The sequence below is a fragment of the Mycteria americana genome, chromosome 2, assembly GCF_035582795.1.
Source record: "Mycteria americana isolate JAX WOST 10 ecotype Jacksonville Zoo and Gardens chromosome 2, USCA_MyAme_1.0, whole genome shotgun sequence".
NCBI classification, from domain to species: Eukaryota; Metazoa; Chordata; class Aves; order Ciconiiformes; family Ciconiidae; genus Mycteria; species Mycteria americana.
Genome location: NC_134366.1, coordinates 54740009 through 54758601, shown reverse-complemented (window position 1 = coordinate 54758601; position 18593 = coordinate 54740009). Strand labels below are relative to the sequence as shown.

Here is an 18593-nt window from a genome sequence, read left to right as displayed (position 1 = left end):
TGTTTCTGAGCTCTCAAAATAATTCTAAACCTCATGTACCAACTAACCAATTTCAATGTTGACTGCGTCAAACCGAGAGTCCCACTTACTACAGTTACCACTGGCTGGAGGCCTGTTTGGCTGCCTCTAACCACAGTATTACAATATAAGAATTAAATACAGAGCTCAGCTCGCACCAGTCCTTGTTTTGGATATAATCACAGTCACAAGACGAAATTGGCAATGGTGTGGGTGGTTCTATTTTGCAGGGGCCATAATGACGTTACAGCCAGCTCTGTACATCTGGAATAGCTAATGTGCATTCCTTGGGAAGCGTTAACTTCAGCTGAAACACAGCAGAAGTGATGCAGTATTTCATGCTAACTCAGTCGATGAGAAAGGTTGCACGTTGCATTGGAGTGGGGAGCTTCGGCACAGCTTTGTCGTGGCTAAAATTTCCATTAGCATTTTCTTCGCTGCTCCTTCTTGGCCAAATATCACTATGATTCACACTGTGACTTTGGGGGTGCACCCAGCAACAAGAAAGTCATTACGGTGATGGGGAACCATCATCCTGAAAGTGTTGCATGTCTGCTTTTACCAACTCAGGTCCTTTCTCAAATCACTTCACCATTTTATATATGCACACACAACAGCCATTGACCTTGCTGTTAATATCCTCAGCACTTTTCCCTCTCTTTGTAAAATTTTGTCTTACCAGCCTAGTCACTTGGGCTGCTCTAAGCAGCTGGAAAAGACATTTTAAAGGATGGTGCGTGGATGATGATGAGCTTACTGAGGGGTTAGCCCGCAGAGCTCAGTGCTTCCCATTGCCTTTCATGGCTGCAGTATCCACACCAAGGCATTACATCTGAGCAGCAGCCGAGCGGAAGGAGGAAAGAGCCATGATAGAGCAGCTCCCACACATGCCCTTTCCTTTCACTCCTCTGTGAATGCAAATTGTGATAAAGAAACTCCACTTCTCAAACAAGACCATGTAATCCTTTATGAAAGTTTTCCGAAACCAAAAGTGCACATGGATAACATCCCCTGCCATGATGCTCTACCCACGCCTTCCCACCAGAAGCAAGTCTGGTCATTCAGGTACAAAACAAGTACCAAATGTAGCCAGGAGGTCACAAAAGACCCATGGCCAAGGTTAAAGTCACGATTTCCTTTTCATGAGGGTCTGTGTAGTAATGCTCCATCTGCATCCCCACGCAGGCTGCCGATGTTGCAGTACCCGCTGATATTAAAGTCAGCAGGATACTGCACAAAGATACCCCTTAATATCCCTGCAACTTCTTATGTTAGGACCATCAAAACAGCCTAAAGGAGTTAGATACACAGGGTGCATCTCACAGAGTAGCTCCAAAGGGTGGTCTCAAAGTCCAAGCAGTCCGCTACCTGCATGGTCCAGCTATCAGAAAATCCCTGATGCCAGCTCTGCAATACTCATGCTGGTGTGCCCCAAGAGAAACATCAGGTACCCCTATACTTACGGCAGCCCCCCGGCACACGCTTACTGGCAGCACAGCGTGTTCACAGGCCCCCAGCCATCCCATCTGCCTTCGTGCTGACACCCTGCAGCAGGGAAGATGACCAGGATCCGTCCTTACAGGATCCTGCTTGCTGTAAGGTCAGGCAGGTTTGTAGGCATCTGGCTCCCACTGACTACAGACCAGTCATCAGAGGCAATCTGGATGCCAGCTGCAAAATCCCCAAGGTGACTTTGAATTCAGGAACTATGCTGTGAATGTGGCTTCCACATTCACCAAAGAAGAGTGTTACCAGGCAAAGTTTTCTTTCAAAAGCATGGAGGTTCCTAACTTCTGCCAGGTTGACTTTAAAAAAAAAACACCTGGGCATAGCTCCCTGTGGCTATTCTGAAACCCCTGCTTTCACAGTTATTTGTTGGCCATGTTCACACTTTTGTGTTTGCTTTTGCAAACATTCATGTGTTTGAGTTTTGCCATCATAAATGCCAGAAAAGTAATTACGATAATGTATACACTCATGGTTCACCTCACCAAAAACCAGAAACTATGCCACCCCAACTAAGTGCAACCAATAGTCCTAAAAGAAGCAGTCTGTGTGAAAAACATCACCAGAAATCTGGAAAAAAAATCACGTCCATAAATGTTCCACAACCAGAAAAATGGGGATTACTCGCTCGGCTGTAAAAATCCAGAGACAGGAGCCATTTCCTTCCTCTGGTAAGGATATCTGAAAGTGTTTCCATGGAGCAAGCTGTATGTCATGCACACAGAGATAAGACTTCTGCCTGGTGCTTGGGGAGAATATGTACATAGCTATGGGGTTATGCACACTGCTGAAGATACACAAGCAGAGATGCTTGCCAACTCCAAAAGTCTCGGAATAAGAGAAAACAAACAAATGCTAGAACAAACAAATGCTTCTCTTCAGATTCCTTTTCAGGAAATGAACCACCCTACAAATAAAACACCACAATTACCTTAACAACCAAAACTGTCTTCTGGAGGATGGAGAAAGCAAGCAACTAGAAAAAACTGGAATCAGGTTGGATCCAGCTTCTCTACCTATAACTAGTATTTAAAGGTGTCTTTTAGGTCATTAAAACTTCCTCAGGAACCAACACGCCTTGTCAAACATAATTAAGATTTTAGCAGGTCAATTAAAAAGATCTCATCAGTGAAGAAGGGCTCTTTCAAACTGAAGGGAGAGGTTTCAGGAGGCATTTCAATTCTCCCCTTCTCTTAGTACGCAGGAGCTCAGAAATGCCATGGGCCATAGCATCGTGAGCCCTCCTTAAAGGCTCCAGAGAATGAATTTCATCCTTAATTCTACTGAGCGTCCAATGATGTTATGTACATAGATTCAATAAGGCAGCACATAAAACCTGACACCCTAATTTGGAACATAAAAAACCACAAAATACTAAAAAGAGAGTGCTCCGTGAAGGCATAACACCTGTCACGCAAATCTCAACATGGGATCAAGCCTTTGGGGCTTATTCTTAACTGAACATGCAACACTTTTCATCGACTTCAGCTGTCCAAAGCCTTCACGTAAAGAATGGGATCACCTTTGCCGCTTCTTGGAAAGTTAATCGGGAGGCTGCATCTCAAACGCTATGGATCATTTTCTCCCACTGCCTGTATTTGAGACGATTACGTCTTCTTGCTCTGTCACATGTCTCTGTTCCCGACAGCTTCTCAGACCTACTTTTTTTATACTCATCTGGGCTTCTGGGAACTGCACGGCTCCTAACTAGTTTGCAATATACTGCTGCGAGCCCTTTATTAGAGGCACACATGGCCCCTGTTACGATGAAAAATGCTTCTTTTTAAATGCGCACGTATACTGCTCTATCATCACTCGGTGATAGAGCCCACAAATCTTCAGCTTTGCCCTTCTACAGATTATGAAATAAAAGGGGGGGGGGGAGAGAAATATGTTCTCCGCTAGTCAGAAAGAGAACAACGGTGGGAACCAGATTGAAGAAAAATATACCCACAGACGGATCTTTACAAAAGAACACAGAGGCATCTATCTGGGCTTTCTTTTGTTTTGTTTTTTTAACTACTTTTGTTGTTGTTGTTTCCAGGATGTATTTTAAATGATCGTGGCTGTGGTTCAATTCTTATGTCTTGAAATGAGTAAGAATTCTCTTTCGGATGAGAAGCATTTTCACAGAACACAGCTCAGACAAATGGCCACTGTCTCACACAGTCCAGAAAGGCAATAAATAGCACACGGCAGGGAGGGATTTCTGACACTGCGTATGCCACAATTATTCAGCTTTACAGGTTAGTTACCTCTCCACGTGCTTCAGAGTTCAGAATCACTTCTCTCTTCCTGACACCTCATTTACTAACACTGCCTTTACACTCATTCTTCTTAACTGCCCCGTTCTCAGCCAACAACCCTTTCAAATCTGTCCCCCTGCTCCTTCAGCCTTCCCCTGGGGAACCGCTGAGCCCAGAAACAACATTTTTAGCTCTTCCTTTGCAATTTGGAGGCACTACCAAGCTGTTCCTGCACTTTACAGGCACTTCTGGGGAAGGGACAGGATGGATGACACCTTTTCTTACCACCTACCATTAGACAATCAGGTAGCTAAAGGAGTTGTCCCTGCTGATGGAGCATAGCGGGAGCTCATGGCCAACAGCTCTGCATCCTATTTACTAGCTTCCAGCCCCAGGGCTTGTGACAACAAACTGGTACCGATCAAAGCTGGGACCTCTTTCCTTTAGAGACCCAAGTCCACCTTGTGGCACCTTGACTTGCAGGTAGCCTACAGTTATTTCAAGGGCAACTGAGGCACACTTATTTTTATAATTTGACAGCCCTTGCTTTGGTGTCACACCAGTATTTTCTGCTGACTCTGTGCCCATGCTGCATCGACTCTGGAAGTACAAGAGCTCTTATTGATGGACCCAACCCTAACAGGTTGCCTGTGACAAGAGGGAGCTTCCAAGCACACATGGAAAAGCGTGCGAGCCTGCTAGCCAGTGCACGTGGCAAAGCATACTGCCAAGTCACAGAAAAATGCAGGCAGAAGCACTACAAAAAGCTCACCTGCCTCCGTTAGCTCCCTCACTTTGATGCTTGACTCCACCCTGAACTTGTCCCCAGTGGATATCCTGCCTCTGATGGTGGTAGGAGCATAATTTGAACACTTGTGTTGACCTGGGCTCTACCTTATGAAAGGTAAAAAACCTGATTTATGAAGTCACCTGTTCCTCTGCGACAGAGATTAAAACCCAACGTGTTTAACCTTCACGCAGCACCCTCCTCCACTGAGGTATGAAGGGCTGGCCAAGAGAGGTGTAAGGTTGGGCCCCGGCAGCCTTTCCCCATCGCGGTCTCTCTTCCACAGGCTTAGCCCTGTGGCACGAGTGAGTGATTCCCCTATGGCGGTTCCTTTACCCTTTCCCACACGGAGGGCTACTCACATGGCCATGCTGATCCAGCTCATTGTTGGTGAGTTTGACTTTTTCAAAGGACACCATCTGCTTCAGCAGTTGCTCTCCTGTGAACGGAGAGTCCGGATGCACGTACAACCTAAAAAACACAGGGAAAAGGCCTGATCATTAAAAAAAATCCTCACTTCTTGGCTTGTGCGTGGGCACCACTTCCATATGAAATTAAAAAGCCTGTAATATCTTGCTTTCAGGATACGCAGTGGTTTCACAGACATGGATTTCCTGAGAGCTTAGACTAGTACAGAGCTGCTACTCGAACAAGACACACACAATCTCCCCCAAATTAATGAATGCCTGAAATACGACCATTAATGAAAGACAGTAAAGCAGATGACTTGAGTTGTTTAATTCACTGGAACATAACGAAGACTTCCATGTCCAAGTGCTAGATTGCTCTCTAACCGTACCTATTATTTTATCTAGTTATCTGAAATGGAGACATTAACTAACATTTGCTGTTGTGTCTTTTCCCAAATGAAAAATTGATCATGTCTTTCCCCACAGCTGTACTAACAAGCACTTAAAATAACAATGACTACAGCTCCTAGAGAAAAAACATGGTGTCATTAGAGAGATAATGGGGGAATGTAGATAAAAATGCATTTTTCTTTATATGTAACATTAAGCCGTGATAATGATTTTAACCTGCACTCGATCACACGTTAGCTGTGGTGACGTCTGTTTATAAGAGGTTGAAGGCTGCAGTCTAGCACAGTGGTCTGACATGAAAAAATGAATTGCAGTTCTGTAATTAACAATCCACCACTTGGGAAATTAAGCAGAAGAAAAGGAAGCACAGAAGACATGTAGATACAATGATATATACATTATCACTAGACTAATTACAAGTGCCAGGCTGTTTAAAAACAATTATTTTATAGGAATAATGTATTGCTGAAAGTTATTTAATTCAAACGTTCTTTCGTGATAGTGAATTAAGAGCTGAACTAGACCTTCAGCTAGTGCAAACCAGACCTGTTCTGCTTCTGTCAGTGTTGGTTATCACTCACTGAGGGCCTGACTCTCATTTTGGGTGATGTCTTTGGCCACGCGGATGGATTTCTTCCATTAGACGGGTGGGGCAGCACTGAGGTGCTGGGTTCGAAAGACAAACATTTTTGGTTGTTGTTGAGCTACGATTTTGGTTAGGCAAGAGGAGAACGGAAAAACCACTAAATGATGGGGCGTAACTCTGATAGACTACGCTGATCCCTAATCAAGGAGTGCCTGTACTAAAGACTCCAGGGAGCACAGCTCTGTTGCTCAAAAAGGAAGGAGATCTGATCTTGCACTCTCATTTTTGCCAGCAGAATCCCCAAGACACAGTGAAACTAAAGTTTTACCAGCACAGCTCGCTTCAGATGTGCAGGATGTTTTCCTTACATTGATCTGAAGCACAGCTTGGCTGGTATAGCTATGTCCACGGGAGGGATGCTGAGCCAGGGTTCCTGTCGCAATAAAAATATTCCTAGCATACAGGCGTCCTCACTGCTATCGACTCCGCTGATTGCACTGCAAGGCTCATGAAAAATTATGATGTATCTGAAAACCCAAGACATGGAATCCTGTTATGTCAAAAGAATTTTACCTTTCATGAAAATTAACTTTGCCTTCCTGTAAAAAAACTGTGAAAATCTCAATCTTTAGTGCCGTGAATTAGAGAACGCAAAACAAAGAGAGTCCTAAATGTGTCCTGCAACTTTTCAGCCAGTCTTGTGATTTTTTTTTTTTTTGAGCCTGACTCCTAATTTTGAATGTCTGGATAGCTAATAATGTTTACTGTGATCACAGAGTGTCAGGCTTAGCAAGGTTTGGCTAACTGGGACCAAAAAGCCGAACTATTTCAAATATGTGCTGGGGAATGTGTAAAGACCTTCATGGGTCTAAAAGCTGAGCACAATTGTTTTACGCCATAGCCGGTTAATGCTTGGCACTGCTTTCAGACTGCAAAGTGCCTGGATGTTAGCAGAGCGCTAACAGGAAAGTCACTGAAGGATGGACACCTGAATATCGGTTGCATAAATGTATTAATAGACCTTGCTTTTCTTGACTGAATGGTTCCACCTGGTGAACTATACCTATCCAAACAATTCTCCTACAACCTGAGCTTGTACGCCCTGGAGAAGAGGCTTGAAAACTAGACATATCACCCTCTGAAGTAGAAGTCGACAAGACCGTGAGCACTCACGAGCAAACGGGTTAGAGAAATAAACGTGCACATTCCAGTGCAGCACACGAGGCTCCCCCCAGAAGTTCGCGTGGGCTCTGCTGCCTAAGGCTGGCCAGATACAAGGGGCTGCTTGCTTCAATTGACAAAGGCTTAATTTGAGAGCCATATTTGGATGTGAATTTGCTCCACGGTATATAATGTTTCACGATATATGCAAGGTTTGGGTACTGCTTCCTTCTTTATTTTGGAATGCGACACTGCTCTCCTATTTAGTTTAACAGTTGGTCTGGTCCTACGAGCCCTGTGCATGCTGCTTTTAACTACCTTAATGTCTCAAATTATTTGCAAAATATAATACCTTTTAAAGGTTTCCTGCCTAGAGTTTTCCATGTGTAAACACTATAACTTCATTAAATAAATGATTGTAGCCAAATACAGTAAAAAAAAAAACCTAAAAAAAAAAGACAAACTTTCGAGTGAAAGAAAGGAGGTGAGAAAGGAAGAAGAGTGAATAAAGGTACATGCTGAAACTTATTAAACTGATGTTTCACACAGTCTTAGCAATTTGGAAGAACAAACATAAAATATCACATAGGAATTCTATCCCCAGATAGCACTTCAGAAATTTTACAAAAGACTGTCTGAAAAGTATTTTTATTTAAGTGTTTGTTGCAACATAAACTTGTCTTAAACATTGACAGCAGGAAGACAGGGATAGAACTGGTTTTTGTAGAAAGTTCCCTGAAGGGCTAATCTCTCAAACAGAACTACAGAATACTTGTTAATTTCGGAAAAAAGCTGTCCTAGTGTTGAAAGTTATTTTTGATGGAAAGAGCAAAACGCCTAACGGGTTTAATCCTGCAAAATCTTACACCCATGCATAACGTGACTCCTGAATAATTCCCCTGATGCCGTTGTGCCTATGCAGATGCAGGCAGTGATGTGCATAGGGATTTAGCGCCTTGGTGTTGGCACCCAGACGCTGAGCACGCCTCCTCTCCTCGCTGACGCTCCTCAAGAGAGGAGAGCTAAACCCATGTGTTTGGAGGACAAGAAATCATGAGTGATAACTGCATTAAGGGCTCCTGTTACTAGAGCAGGACCAAACCTGTTTCACGATGGGAGGAGTACTACTTTTAATCTGTTTGAGCAAGACTGAGGCTTCCCACCTCAAAAGGTGCATCAACACTCCAGAAAAAGCACTAGTAATGCAAACATCAGCATGCTGAGCCTCTTGACATCCTTTTTCTCACCAAACAGGAGCAAAAGAAGCAGAAAGTGCATAAATGTGTATGCAAGTACTGTTCATACAAAGAAAAAGCAAACTGTGCCTGTGCTATGATCAATGGTCTTTTGGCTAAGCATCCTGAAAATGAAACGGGAGAGGTACATGTTTGCACACAGGGCAAAACATCCTGAAAACATCCAGAAAATGAAACAGCACAGGTATACATTTGCACATAGGGGCACTGACTCGATGAGGATCTTAAAGAGCTACCACAGTATGATGATAATAAATATTAAAACTCCAAGAAGGTTTGACGCCAGCTCTAAAACAGTCAGTAGGGCTGTTGCTAATTATTCTAAGGATCAATCTCTTGTCTTATACTCTTGTATTTCCTCATTGAACGAGTCTATGCCAGATAGTGTGAATTAGCCATCTATATCCCAAAAGGCACTTGAACAGAAAAATAAGAACAGGAGAACCCTGCCTTAAAACTATTTCTGTCCTTCCCTTATTTCTTCTTTTGATGCTGACTCTTTTGGAGCAGGATCCACGTTTTTTCTTTGGGTTTTGATCAGTGCCCATTACAATACGTCAAATGAAGCCCTCAGACGTTAACCACATTGCAAGAAGGAGTTTTTGGCCATGAAAACAAAGCCGACATAACTCCTAGGTTGCTGTCTTTAATCACAGCTTCTCTGCATGCGCTTTTTGTTTGTTTACTTCCCTGAGCCGCCTTCCAGAGATCAGCAGTCAGCAAGATTTCAGTCAAACTATTTATATGAGGAAAGCATGCAGGATTTGGTCCCTATACTCACAAAAAAATGTGCTTCCATTTCTTGTGTTTCACTTCTAATTTTTGACTCTGTAATAAGCAAGTTCTTAACCCCGGGCTAAGCCACCTGGATCGGATCTGTGTGCCTGCGCAGAGCCCTCCACGAAAAGTTTCTTTGAAGCCAGAGCGGCATCCACGTTATTTCCATATCTCCAGCTCTGACTCAGCAAAGCCGTTCAACATGTGCTTCAGTCTTACTGGACTTGGGGACTTAAGTAGGCACTGAAGTGCTGGGCTGAATACGATGAAGTGTGGGTCTCTGCTGAAGTGCCCTCCTGCCGTACAGCCTAGTGCTGCAGCCTCAGTTTCCCCGATGCTGAAAGGAGTCAGTCATTAATTACAGTAACAGAATTATTTTAGAAATTGATTTTCTACAGCATTTTGTTTCTGTATAGAAAAGGGGGGGAATTTACTTGATTTTTTTTTCCTAACATCTCAGAAAATGTCATTTCTTAACAACAACAAAAAAAGTCTCTGTGCTGTAGAAGTGATCCATACTTTGCCTGCTGTCTAAGAGACGACTAAAAGCAAGAATAAAATTATTGGTTAGCAAACGCTGGATATGTTATCAAGAAATAATATCATTTCAAGCATAAACAGCACTGATTTGTAATGTAGTATTTCTACTTGGACTTGGCTGGTGGTGCTTGGATTGCTTTAAATTATGAGGTCAAATACCAGAGGGGGCAAACCCAACAGACAAATCAATATCTTTTTTTTTTAAAAAAAAAAAAAGCTTTATCTGAATTGAGGCAAACTTCATTAAAAAAAAAAATATATATATATATATAAAAAGAGCCTTTAGCCAAATCCTGCATGCCTTGGAACATTCAGTATAAATCAAACCTAAACCAGAGGTCTGAGGCCCGATTCTGCATCACAGAAAAATCAGAGTTCTGCAATCAACTTTGCTGAGCAGGGACTCAAAGTCTCAGGGCACTATTTGCAAACTGTGAAAAGATTAATAGCAGGTATTTCTTGAAGGAAAAGAAAATAAAAAGTAAAGACAATAAAAGAAAGACCAGCAGTAAAATCTACAAACCTTGCAGGGAGCGGAGGGTCAGCTTTTCCAGCCACTAACCAGGAAGACCTGTGGTAGGCATATCTGTATCTTTTATTGTCCACAGGAACTATATCCATTAACACAATGTACTTGGCTTCAGGATCCACTCCCGAGAAGGAAACCCTGATCGTAGGAAACATTCTCCTGAAATAAAGGCAAATCAGAAAATAAATACATGGATGGACAACAGAAATAAGAGAGCTTCTGAAAAGCTGCTAAAATTAAGAATTATATTTAAACCACCTGAAAAAAATTAAAACACCTATTGATTCTGCTTCAGCATGATATAGATACACAGGCTTTAACTTCTAATACGCACAGAAAGTGCGGCTTGAAATCAGAACGATTTTTTGGAAGCAAAAAGAAAAAAGGGTAAAAGTGAAAAAGGAGAAATGTACTTTTGCCTGTTAGTTAAAAGTACACAACGATTTCAGAAAATAGTTGTACCTAAGGTACATAAGTCCTTAGAAACATGTTTTTTTTTTTTTTAATGGCATCCATACTAGCGTTAGGGAAATATTGCAGAAATTATTTCTGTTACTATTCTCACGTATTTTAGATGCATGTTCTTTTAAGCCTGCTCACGATATTTCAGAGAGGAATTTTCAAAACTAAACTTTCCTTTCTTCACTTAAATTTTGACAAAACGCAACTGTAAAATGTAAGGTTTTCCCATAGACCAGGAACAAATAACTTTAAACAGTTTAAAACTTTGAACTTCAAATTGCAGATTTTATACGTACTTTTAAAAAAAAAAAAAAAAAAAACACACAAACACATGCTGGTAGAGCTCGCTAGTTAGATTAAAAAAAAAAAAATCATCAGGGACCTACATTAATAAGTAACTTTGGGGATTACAAAACTCGACAAGACATTTGGCTCCTCCGGTCTGCGTTTGACTGACCCGAACCCCAAAGCCTTACTGAAGGAACGGCGTGGTTTAAGGTGACGAGAAAGCCTGGGTTTCTTCCGCACATTATTTGCAACCGAGAGAAAAACCAAGCCAAGCCAAGCCCTGCCCGAATTACTTCCCCACGACCCCGCGTTTCCCTGTGTCTGTCCCCACCCCGCCCCGCAAAATGACTGCGCCGCGGGAAGGAGCAGATAGCCACAGACCAAATTATTGGGGAAACGACGCTTCTACCCAGCCGCCGGCACCCCCCGGGTTGATTTCAGCGGCCGGCCGCGCCGCACCGACCCCGCTGCCGCCCCGGGCGCACGGCAGCGGCCGCCTCTCCCGCTGCCCCCCGCGGGGCTCCGCGCACCGCACCGCGCAGTGCCGCGCAGCGCCGGGCTGAGCCCGCCGAGGGGCTGCTGACCAGCCCGGTGGCAATTAAGGGGCTTCACCCTCCTCCTCCTTCTCCCCTCAGCCCATGCGTGCTGCTCTCCCAGAATAAAAACTGTGGGGTTTTGCCTGTTTTGCTCCCCGCCAAGCCACCTTTAGGAAGCTGCCCGGAGGGAACCCGGCGCTGCCCAGCCTTACCTCCCGGATTTGGTGATGATCATCTCGGTACCCAGCTCGTGAAACTTGTCCCAGAGCTCTTTGGTCTCCAGGCTGCAGGAGATTTTGGCCATCTCCTCGCTGGGGATGATGGGGGTGGTGGGGATGAGGGGCTCGGTGCACAGGGACGAAGGGCTGGTGCTAAATTCCCCGTGAGGGTCCAGGCTGGATAGGTCACTCAAAGGCTGGGCGCAAGAGGATTTCTCAACGAATTGTTCTGCAGGGTTCGGGGAAGGAAAAAAAAAAAAGAGAGGGGGTTCAGCCAGGACGGGGGGACCGCTGAGAAAAACTATTTAAAAAAAAAAAAAAAAAAAGGCATTTATCGTTCAGCTGCCCCCCTCTGGTCCAGCAGACCCCCAGATCCGCGCTGTTTCTTAGGCGTCGGGTCATCATTTGAGGGCAGGGGTGATGATTTTCGGAGATTAGCTCCGGGAAAAGCCCGGACCGGCTCCTCTCCCCGAAGGCACACGGGGAGAGGCGCCCGGGGGACGGCGGGGAGCAGCGCGGCCCCGGCCCCATCGGCGCCCGGCTATTCCCCGCTCCGCGGGGCGCGGAAGGGCAGGGCGGGCCCTGCGCGCTGCCCCCTGCTAACCGAGGGTCTCCATGGAAAGGTCACTAATTCTCCTTAACAGGGGAGCGCTCGGCTCCGGGGGGCTGCTGGGGGCCGGGGGAGCGCGGGCGGCTGCTCCTAAATTGCGCCGCTGGCAGCGCGCGTAACACAGAAAGAGCCTGAGCGCGGCCGCGCAGGCTCCGCGCTTCCTCCGCGGGGAAGCGAGCTCCAAATACTAACTCAGCGCCGGGCGCGGGCTCGCCCGCCCGGAAAGCCGGCTCTGCCCAGCCTCCCAGCCGGTTTGCTGGGGCTAAACACACTCCGTTGGAGAAACAGGCTCCGGGGGAGCCGCGTGCGGCCACGCAACCTGCGCGGAGGCGCTGGCTGCGCGGGTGCGGTAGCTGCCGCCGGCGCTGGCCGCCCGCCGCGGCTGCCTCCCGCCGGCTCTCTCCCCCCCCCTGCAAACCCCGGGAGGCTTTGGAGGCTTCAGCGGCTTCGCCAGGAGTTTCGGCCGAAGGAGAGGACAGGAGGGAGCCGGGCTGCGGGGATCTCTGCCCCGGCCCCGCGTTGCGGCCCCGGGATGCGGCGGTGGATCCGCCGCCCTGCGCCGAGAAACGGGAGGAGCGCGAATGCGCCCTGCCCCTACAGAGGAGGATTTCGCCCGAATCTCCGCTTAATAAAAGCCGAGTTACAGGCAGTCGTTTCCCGTCGATTTCTAATTGAGTGGCGTGGGGCAGCGAGTGAAAAAAAAAATAATTGTGAAGTTAATTGAGCAAGCGTTTTCAGGGGGAAAAAAAATGAAGAAAGTTAGCTACGTTTAACAAGACCGTGTAAGATGTCAAACGGGAATACTACAACACTCCCGGCCTACGTTATCGCCTAGACTAAAAAATAAAGTTTACTATGAACCGCTGGACTCTGTGAAATCCACTGAGTCAGTTGATTAGACGGAACAGACACAGAGAGCTGCCTTTTCTAAATTCCTTTAAGCTTGACTGTAATGTTGTTCATGGGCACCCTGAAAGCTTAACACACTTTTTTTTTTTTAATGTTAGTTTTCTGCTAACTCTTGGGCACATACAAGGACCACAAGCCACAGAAATCGGGGGGAGGAGGGGAAGATGCTAATGTTTTTTAAAAGCCTTCGGGAATCTGAATCGAGGCGGCCGAACAGAAGCGAAATCGCTTACCCGAAAATCGCGAGGAATTACTATAAAAACCCTCCCGGTCGATGTCGAGTAAAACAGTCTACATCAGCCTGCCTCGAGCAGCTGTGTGTGGAGCGAAGGGATTTTCAGGTCTACGTACAAGTTTTGCTACCCCTTGTAAGCCTAGGCACGATACCGGAGATTCTCTCATTTGACTTCCAAAACATAGATGATTTGCAATAAATATTTAAGAGGTTCGTTTCGTACCAGCGAAGAGACATGTCAGAGTATTAGGATGTCAGAGTATTCTACGAACGGCCAAGCTGGATAAATAAACGGCGTAATTTAAGCTGGAGGAATTTAGGAAACGGTTTGTGCTATCAACAGCCCGGCCTGACAACGGCGGTGGGTAACGAGGAGACTTAACCGGCGCTCGCCGTGCGGCTTCTCCTTCTGCCGGGGAAACCCACGGGCAGGGGGGAACCCGCCGCTGCCTGACCCGGCTGCCGGGGCTTTCAGCGGGGTGACCCTGAGCGGAAAGCGGGCTCCGCCGGGGACAGACGGACGGGCGGGCGGGAGCTCCGCGCCCGCGGACACCCGCGGGCCACCCCCGTCCCCACTCACCCAGCGGCTTGATGGTGCTCTCGGGGGACTCCTTGTCCTTGGAGCTGCCGCTCGACATGAGGGCGGCGATGGAGAAGGCGTTGGCCCGGGAGGAGAGCTGCGGCTTGGGGGGCGGCGTGTACTCCATGGCCACCCGGCGGAGAAGCGGCGCGGCGCGGCTGGGCTCGGCGCTGCCCGGACGGGGCGGGCGGCGGTACCGGGGGCGGCGGAGCGGGGTTACCGGGCGGGAGGCGCTCTGCGCCCGCCGCTGCGCGCTCCCCCGCCTTAACGCGGGGCCGCGGAGATCCTATCGGCCGGCGGCCAATCGGCGGCGGGACACGTCAAGGGCCCCGGCCCGGCCCGGCCGCGGAGGAGGGGGCGGAGGCGGGCAGGAGGAGGAGGAGGAGGAGAAGAAGGCGGAGGGAGGAGGAGGAGGAGGAGGAGGGAGGGGTAGGGTGGGGAGGGGAGGGCTCTGCCCGCCCGCGGGGTGGGCAGGGGGCGGCCGGCCCCCGGGCGGGCTCCCCGCCGCCGCCGCTCCCCCTTCGGGCGACCCAGCCCCGCTGCCCGCCGAGGCCCCGGCTGCGGGAGCGGTTCGGGGTGCGCCCCCCGCTCCTCTGAGCCCTGGGAGGGGAGGGCAGGCCACACGGCCGGGGATGCTCCCGAGAAGCTCTCCGGACTATTCGCTTTGTGGAGGCAAGAATCAGTGGAGAGATGGTCGAAAGGAGGACAAGAAATTGATCTTTTTTTTCTCCTGCGCGTGTGTGTGCGTGTGTGTGTCAACTTTCTATTTTAAATTCGAATTTTAAAAGACCACAACTTTTAAAGCAGCCGTTTCGTCGTTGTGTGCCTTCTGCTGGGACAGAAGGTTCCTTTAGGCTGATCGTGCACTTGGTCTTTCTGCACCGGGTCCCAAATACTGTCATCCCAATCAGATGTGCTCGCCCCGACCGACTCCAGGTGAGACCCTTGCTGGGTTCCCGTCCCAGCCAAGCCGGTGCGTGGGCCACTGGTCGCACAGTTTTCTTCAACTCCGTTTCATCGGCTCCACCAAACTAGGTGGTATTGATCAAGCACGTAAGACAGAGAGAAAACCAGGATGGGCTGATGGTGCCAATGAGCAGATTATTCCAGGGCAGTGATTTAAGTGAGTTGCTCACTAGTACTCTTTCAAACGCATCACGTAGGCATCCTCCCGTAAATAAAAAAGCGGGGAATTTAACTAAAGTCCTTTAAATAAAAAGAAGACTGAAAACATTTGCTCACTAAAACGACTCAAGAGGACAGGCAAATTTGTCACTAAAGTTCCAACTTCTAAACCTAGAACAGAATCCGAGGGGCTTTTAATACGCAGGCTTGTGCCAAGAGACGTGCTGCTGGAAGGACTACCCCCGGTCAGGTACAGATCTGTGCGACTCCAGTTCCTGCTGAACTTCATCAATTAATACGGGGGAAACGATTATTCGGGTCACCCTTCACAGCCAGTGAAGCGGGCAACACAAAACAGTGCCTTACCCCTTTGACATGAGCGAGAACCGACCGCGGTTTGCCCTTTTATTACCTGAATTTGCTAATAGACACAATAGATAGATAGAATAGAATATACACATATATATATTCTATCACAAACAGGACGTGCATATTTAGGAGCGCCTGAAGCGTTTGGCAGAGGGCTGAGGATTTCAGCGTGGCCCACAGTGGTCTGGGGGCCGGGTCTTGCCTCAGGCGTAAGCTGGGGGAGAGGGGCGCGGAGGAAGAGCCCAGCCGGGCCCCGCGGCCGGGGAGCCGGCAGAGCCTGGAGCCGCAAGGTCGGCTTACGAAGCATCGCCTCTTGCCACCGAGAAAACGAGACGAACGATTCTCCCGACGTCAATCCCAAGAAAACAAACAAACAAAAAAGAGTCCCCACACCGCGTTACCGCTTTACTCCGAGGGATTTCCCTCCTTTTAACAGCGCGGTTTCCCTGCGGGACAGCCCCGCTCCTGGGGCCGCTCCCGGCGTGCGAGGGGCGGTGGCGGCGGCGGGACGGGGGCTCCCGGGGTCCCGGCCCTGCGCTCCCTTGGCCCAGCCTGAAAAGCAAGGTCCGGCCTGCCTGAAAAGAAAGACAAGGGAGGGTGCAAATAGCCTGGGGAATTATTCTCTGCACCCTCCCTGTGGTGGTGGTGGGGGGGTGCCGAAGTCCCCTTTGGTTTCCTACCTCCTCTATGCGCCGCGCAGATAAGGATAATAAAAAAGCCAAGCCCCCGTCGAAGTAACAGCATAGGTCCTGCAGAAAAAAGCTCTCCCTTTCCCCCTGCTTGTCTTCGTCCCCGAGCAGCCAGGTCGTAACATACCTGTCCCTAGCAGGGGCTGCTCCCGGCGTGCCCGGCCCGTCGGGGCTCAGGGGAGGGGGGCGGCGGGTGGCGGTGAATATTTCGGTGCTGACCGCGCCTGGCTGGAAAACACCGAGATGGGGGGATCGGCTCGGCCCCGGGAGCTGCGGCAGCGCCCGGACCCCTTCCTGCTGTTCCTCGCCGCGGGATGTCCAGCCCCGCGGGGTGACCGGTCACTGCCTTTAGCTGGGGGAGAAGGACTCAGCCCCGCGGGGGGAAGCGCTGCGCGGGGAGGGGGAGCGGGGAGAGGCGCACGGCGCGGCCGGGCGCGGAGCGGAGCGGAGCGGAGCGGCTCGGCGGGCGAGGGGGGACGGAGGCCGCGGCGCGGCCGGGGAGCGGGGACGGGGCTGGCGGTCGCCTCCGGGCGGGGGGTTGCTCCCCTGGGAGAGGGACCTGCCTTGGGGACCTGCGGGTCCCTGCTCGTGCCTTGGAGATCAAATACCAGGGTGGAAAGAAACCGGGGGCTTCGTTTTATTTTGTTTTAAACGGGGTCCGTCCAGACGGGATGGCTCTTGTTTGCCCGGTTAAGCCATGCAAGCTTTCGCTCTATCCCACGAGAATCTTTATTTTCTTAGTTTTCCCCTCGCTCCGCCTCCGATAAGGAAATGAGCCCTGTCTAGACGTCCAGAGCACCCCCTCCTCCCCCGTGGGCAATGAATGGGGCTCGGCTCCGGCCGCCTAATCCTCGCTGCGGCTCCCTCCCCCGCCGGGGCCGAGCCGGCGAGACACGCGGGTCCGGGGACCCGAGTGGGGAAGGGGAGAGAGACCGGCTTCTCGCGGCTGCTCCTGCCCACGGCCCTCTCCGGGGATGGGGGGCTTTCAGAGACGGGGGGGTGTCGGGGACACACACCACTCCCCCGGTGCTCTTGGTCCCCCTCTGCTTTCCCAGCCAAGGGGAGGTAATTAATAACCCCCTGCCCGCCCTTCCCGGGGGATACGAGCCGGAGCAGCCGCTCCCCGCCGTCCTCCCCGGCCCGTCCCCGCTGCAGCCGGGCACAGAGCGGCCGTCCCCGCCGTACCGACACCGCTCCCGAGAGCGGAGGTGCAAACCCTTCTGCACCCGAGCAGGGCGGTTGCCTTGTATGAACCCGTTTACATTAAATCCTTCGTTATGTCTTTATCCGTATATAAAGCACATGCCATCTACACCGCAGAGTTTGTTTTCTATCTAGCAAATCCAGGTGTTTGTCGCTAGTGGCAGCCCAGCATGGCAGAACTATTTCATTAGGCTTCATTACGCTTTCAAAGTACCTTTATTTCCCCCCTCCTTTGCGTAAAAAGCTCCTTGCTGTCTTGTGCTCTGGCAAAAACCAGCGTGCGGGCAATCGCTGCGGGTAGTTGCTGCGTACCTCGGTGCGCTCGTTCAGTTACCAGCTCTAATCAGGACTAGATCTCAGTTTCACCGTCAGGTTTCAAACAAGGAGCTTGCAGACACCACCACCACCATCCCCCCCCCGCCCCCCGCAACGTCTCTCTGATCCCTGAAAAGCAAAAGCGAAAAACCTGATCCCGTGAAAACGATGAACACCGCTTCTTCCCGGCCCTTTTGCTCACCTAGCCAAAATCACGACGGGAACGAGACACGAGGGACAGAAACCTGCAGCAACCCTCCAGGAAACCTAGCGTCCTGCCGAGTAGGAGGGATGATTTCAGGTGCGCCTTTGCTTGGGTGACATGAGCTCCGACCCTGCGCGCTTTTGCGCGGCCGCGCAGCCCCGCCGGCGGGCGAAGTGTGCGGACAGGGGCGCAGAGCGGGCGGGGGACCACGCTCAGTTTAGCTTAAAGCAACTGTTTCGCGCAGTGATGAGAGGGGCCACCGCTCTTTTCTTTTTTTTTTTTTTTCTCTCGCAAAAGCCCCCACGCCGCGCACTCCACGCCGCAGGGACAAATCTGTACGCAGCCCCGCGGCCGTACCCGTGGGGCTGTGCCCCCGAAACCGGCCCCGGCTGCTACTTCCCTGCAGAGCACCGAGCTGAGCTGACACCCGCTCCTCTCCCGGCCGCCCCTTGGAATAACCTGGCATTTGCATCCCATCCCTCCTCCCCCGTTATTTCCCCGTCTCCCCTCCGAAGCCCTCGCCTGTGCAGAAGGCAAGACACCCCCCCCCCCCCTCGCCTTTAATTAGGAGCCTACGGGTGCGGGGTGCCGCTGCCGAGACCCTCACTGCCGCCTTCCCATC

The 18593-nt window shown here is 49.8% G+C and overlaps 1 protein-coding gene across 1 annotated transcript in view; it reads right to left on the bottom strand.

Annotated features, from left to right (window-relative positions):
* TBX20 (T-box transcription factor 20) overlaps positions 1–14367 on the bottom strand; it is a 41180-nt gene extending 26813 nt beyond the window's left edge. The window contains exons 1-4 of the mRNA XM_075493484.1: positions 14066–14367; positions 11726–11960; positions 10222–10386; positions 4920–5028 (exon numbers count right to left, since the gene is read on the bottom strand). Of these exons, the coding sequence (XP_075349599.1) occupies positions 4920–5028; positions 10222–10386; positions 11726–11960; positions 14066–14192 (636 nt within the window). The 5' untranslated portion in view covers positions 14193–14367. The remainder of the gene's footprint in view (positions 1–4919; positions 5029–10221; positions 10387–11725; positions 11961–14065) is intronic.
* Between the last annotated feature and the right edge of the window lie 4226 nt (positions 14368–18593).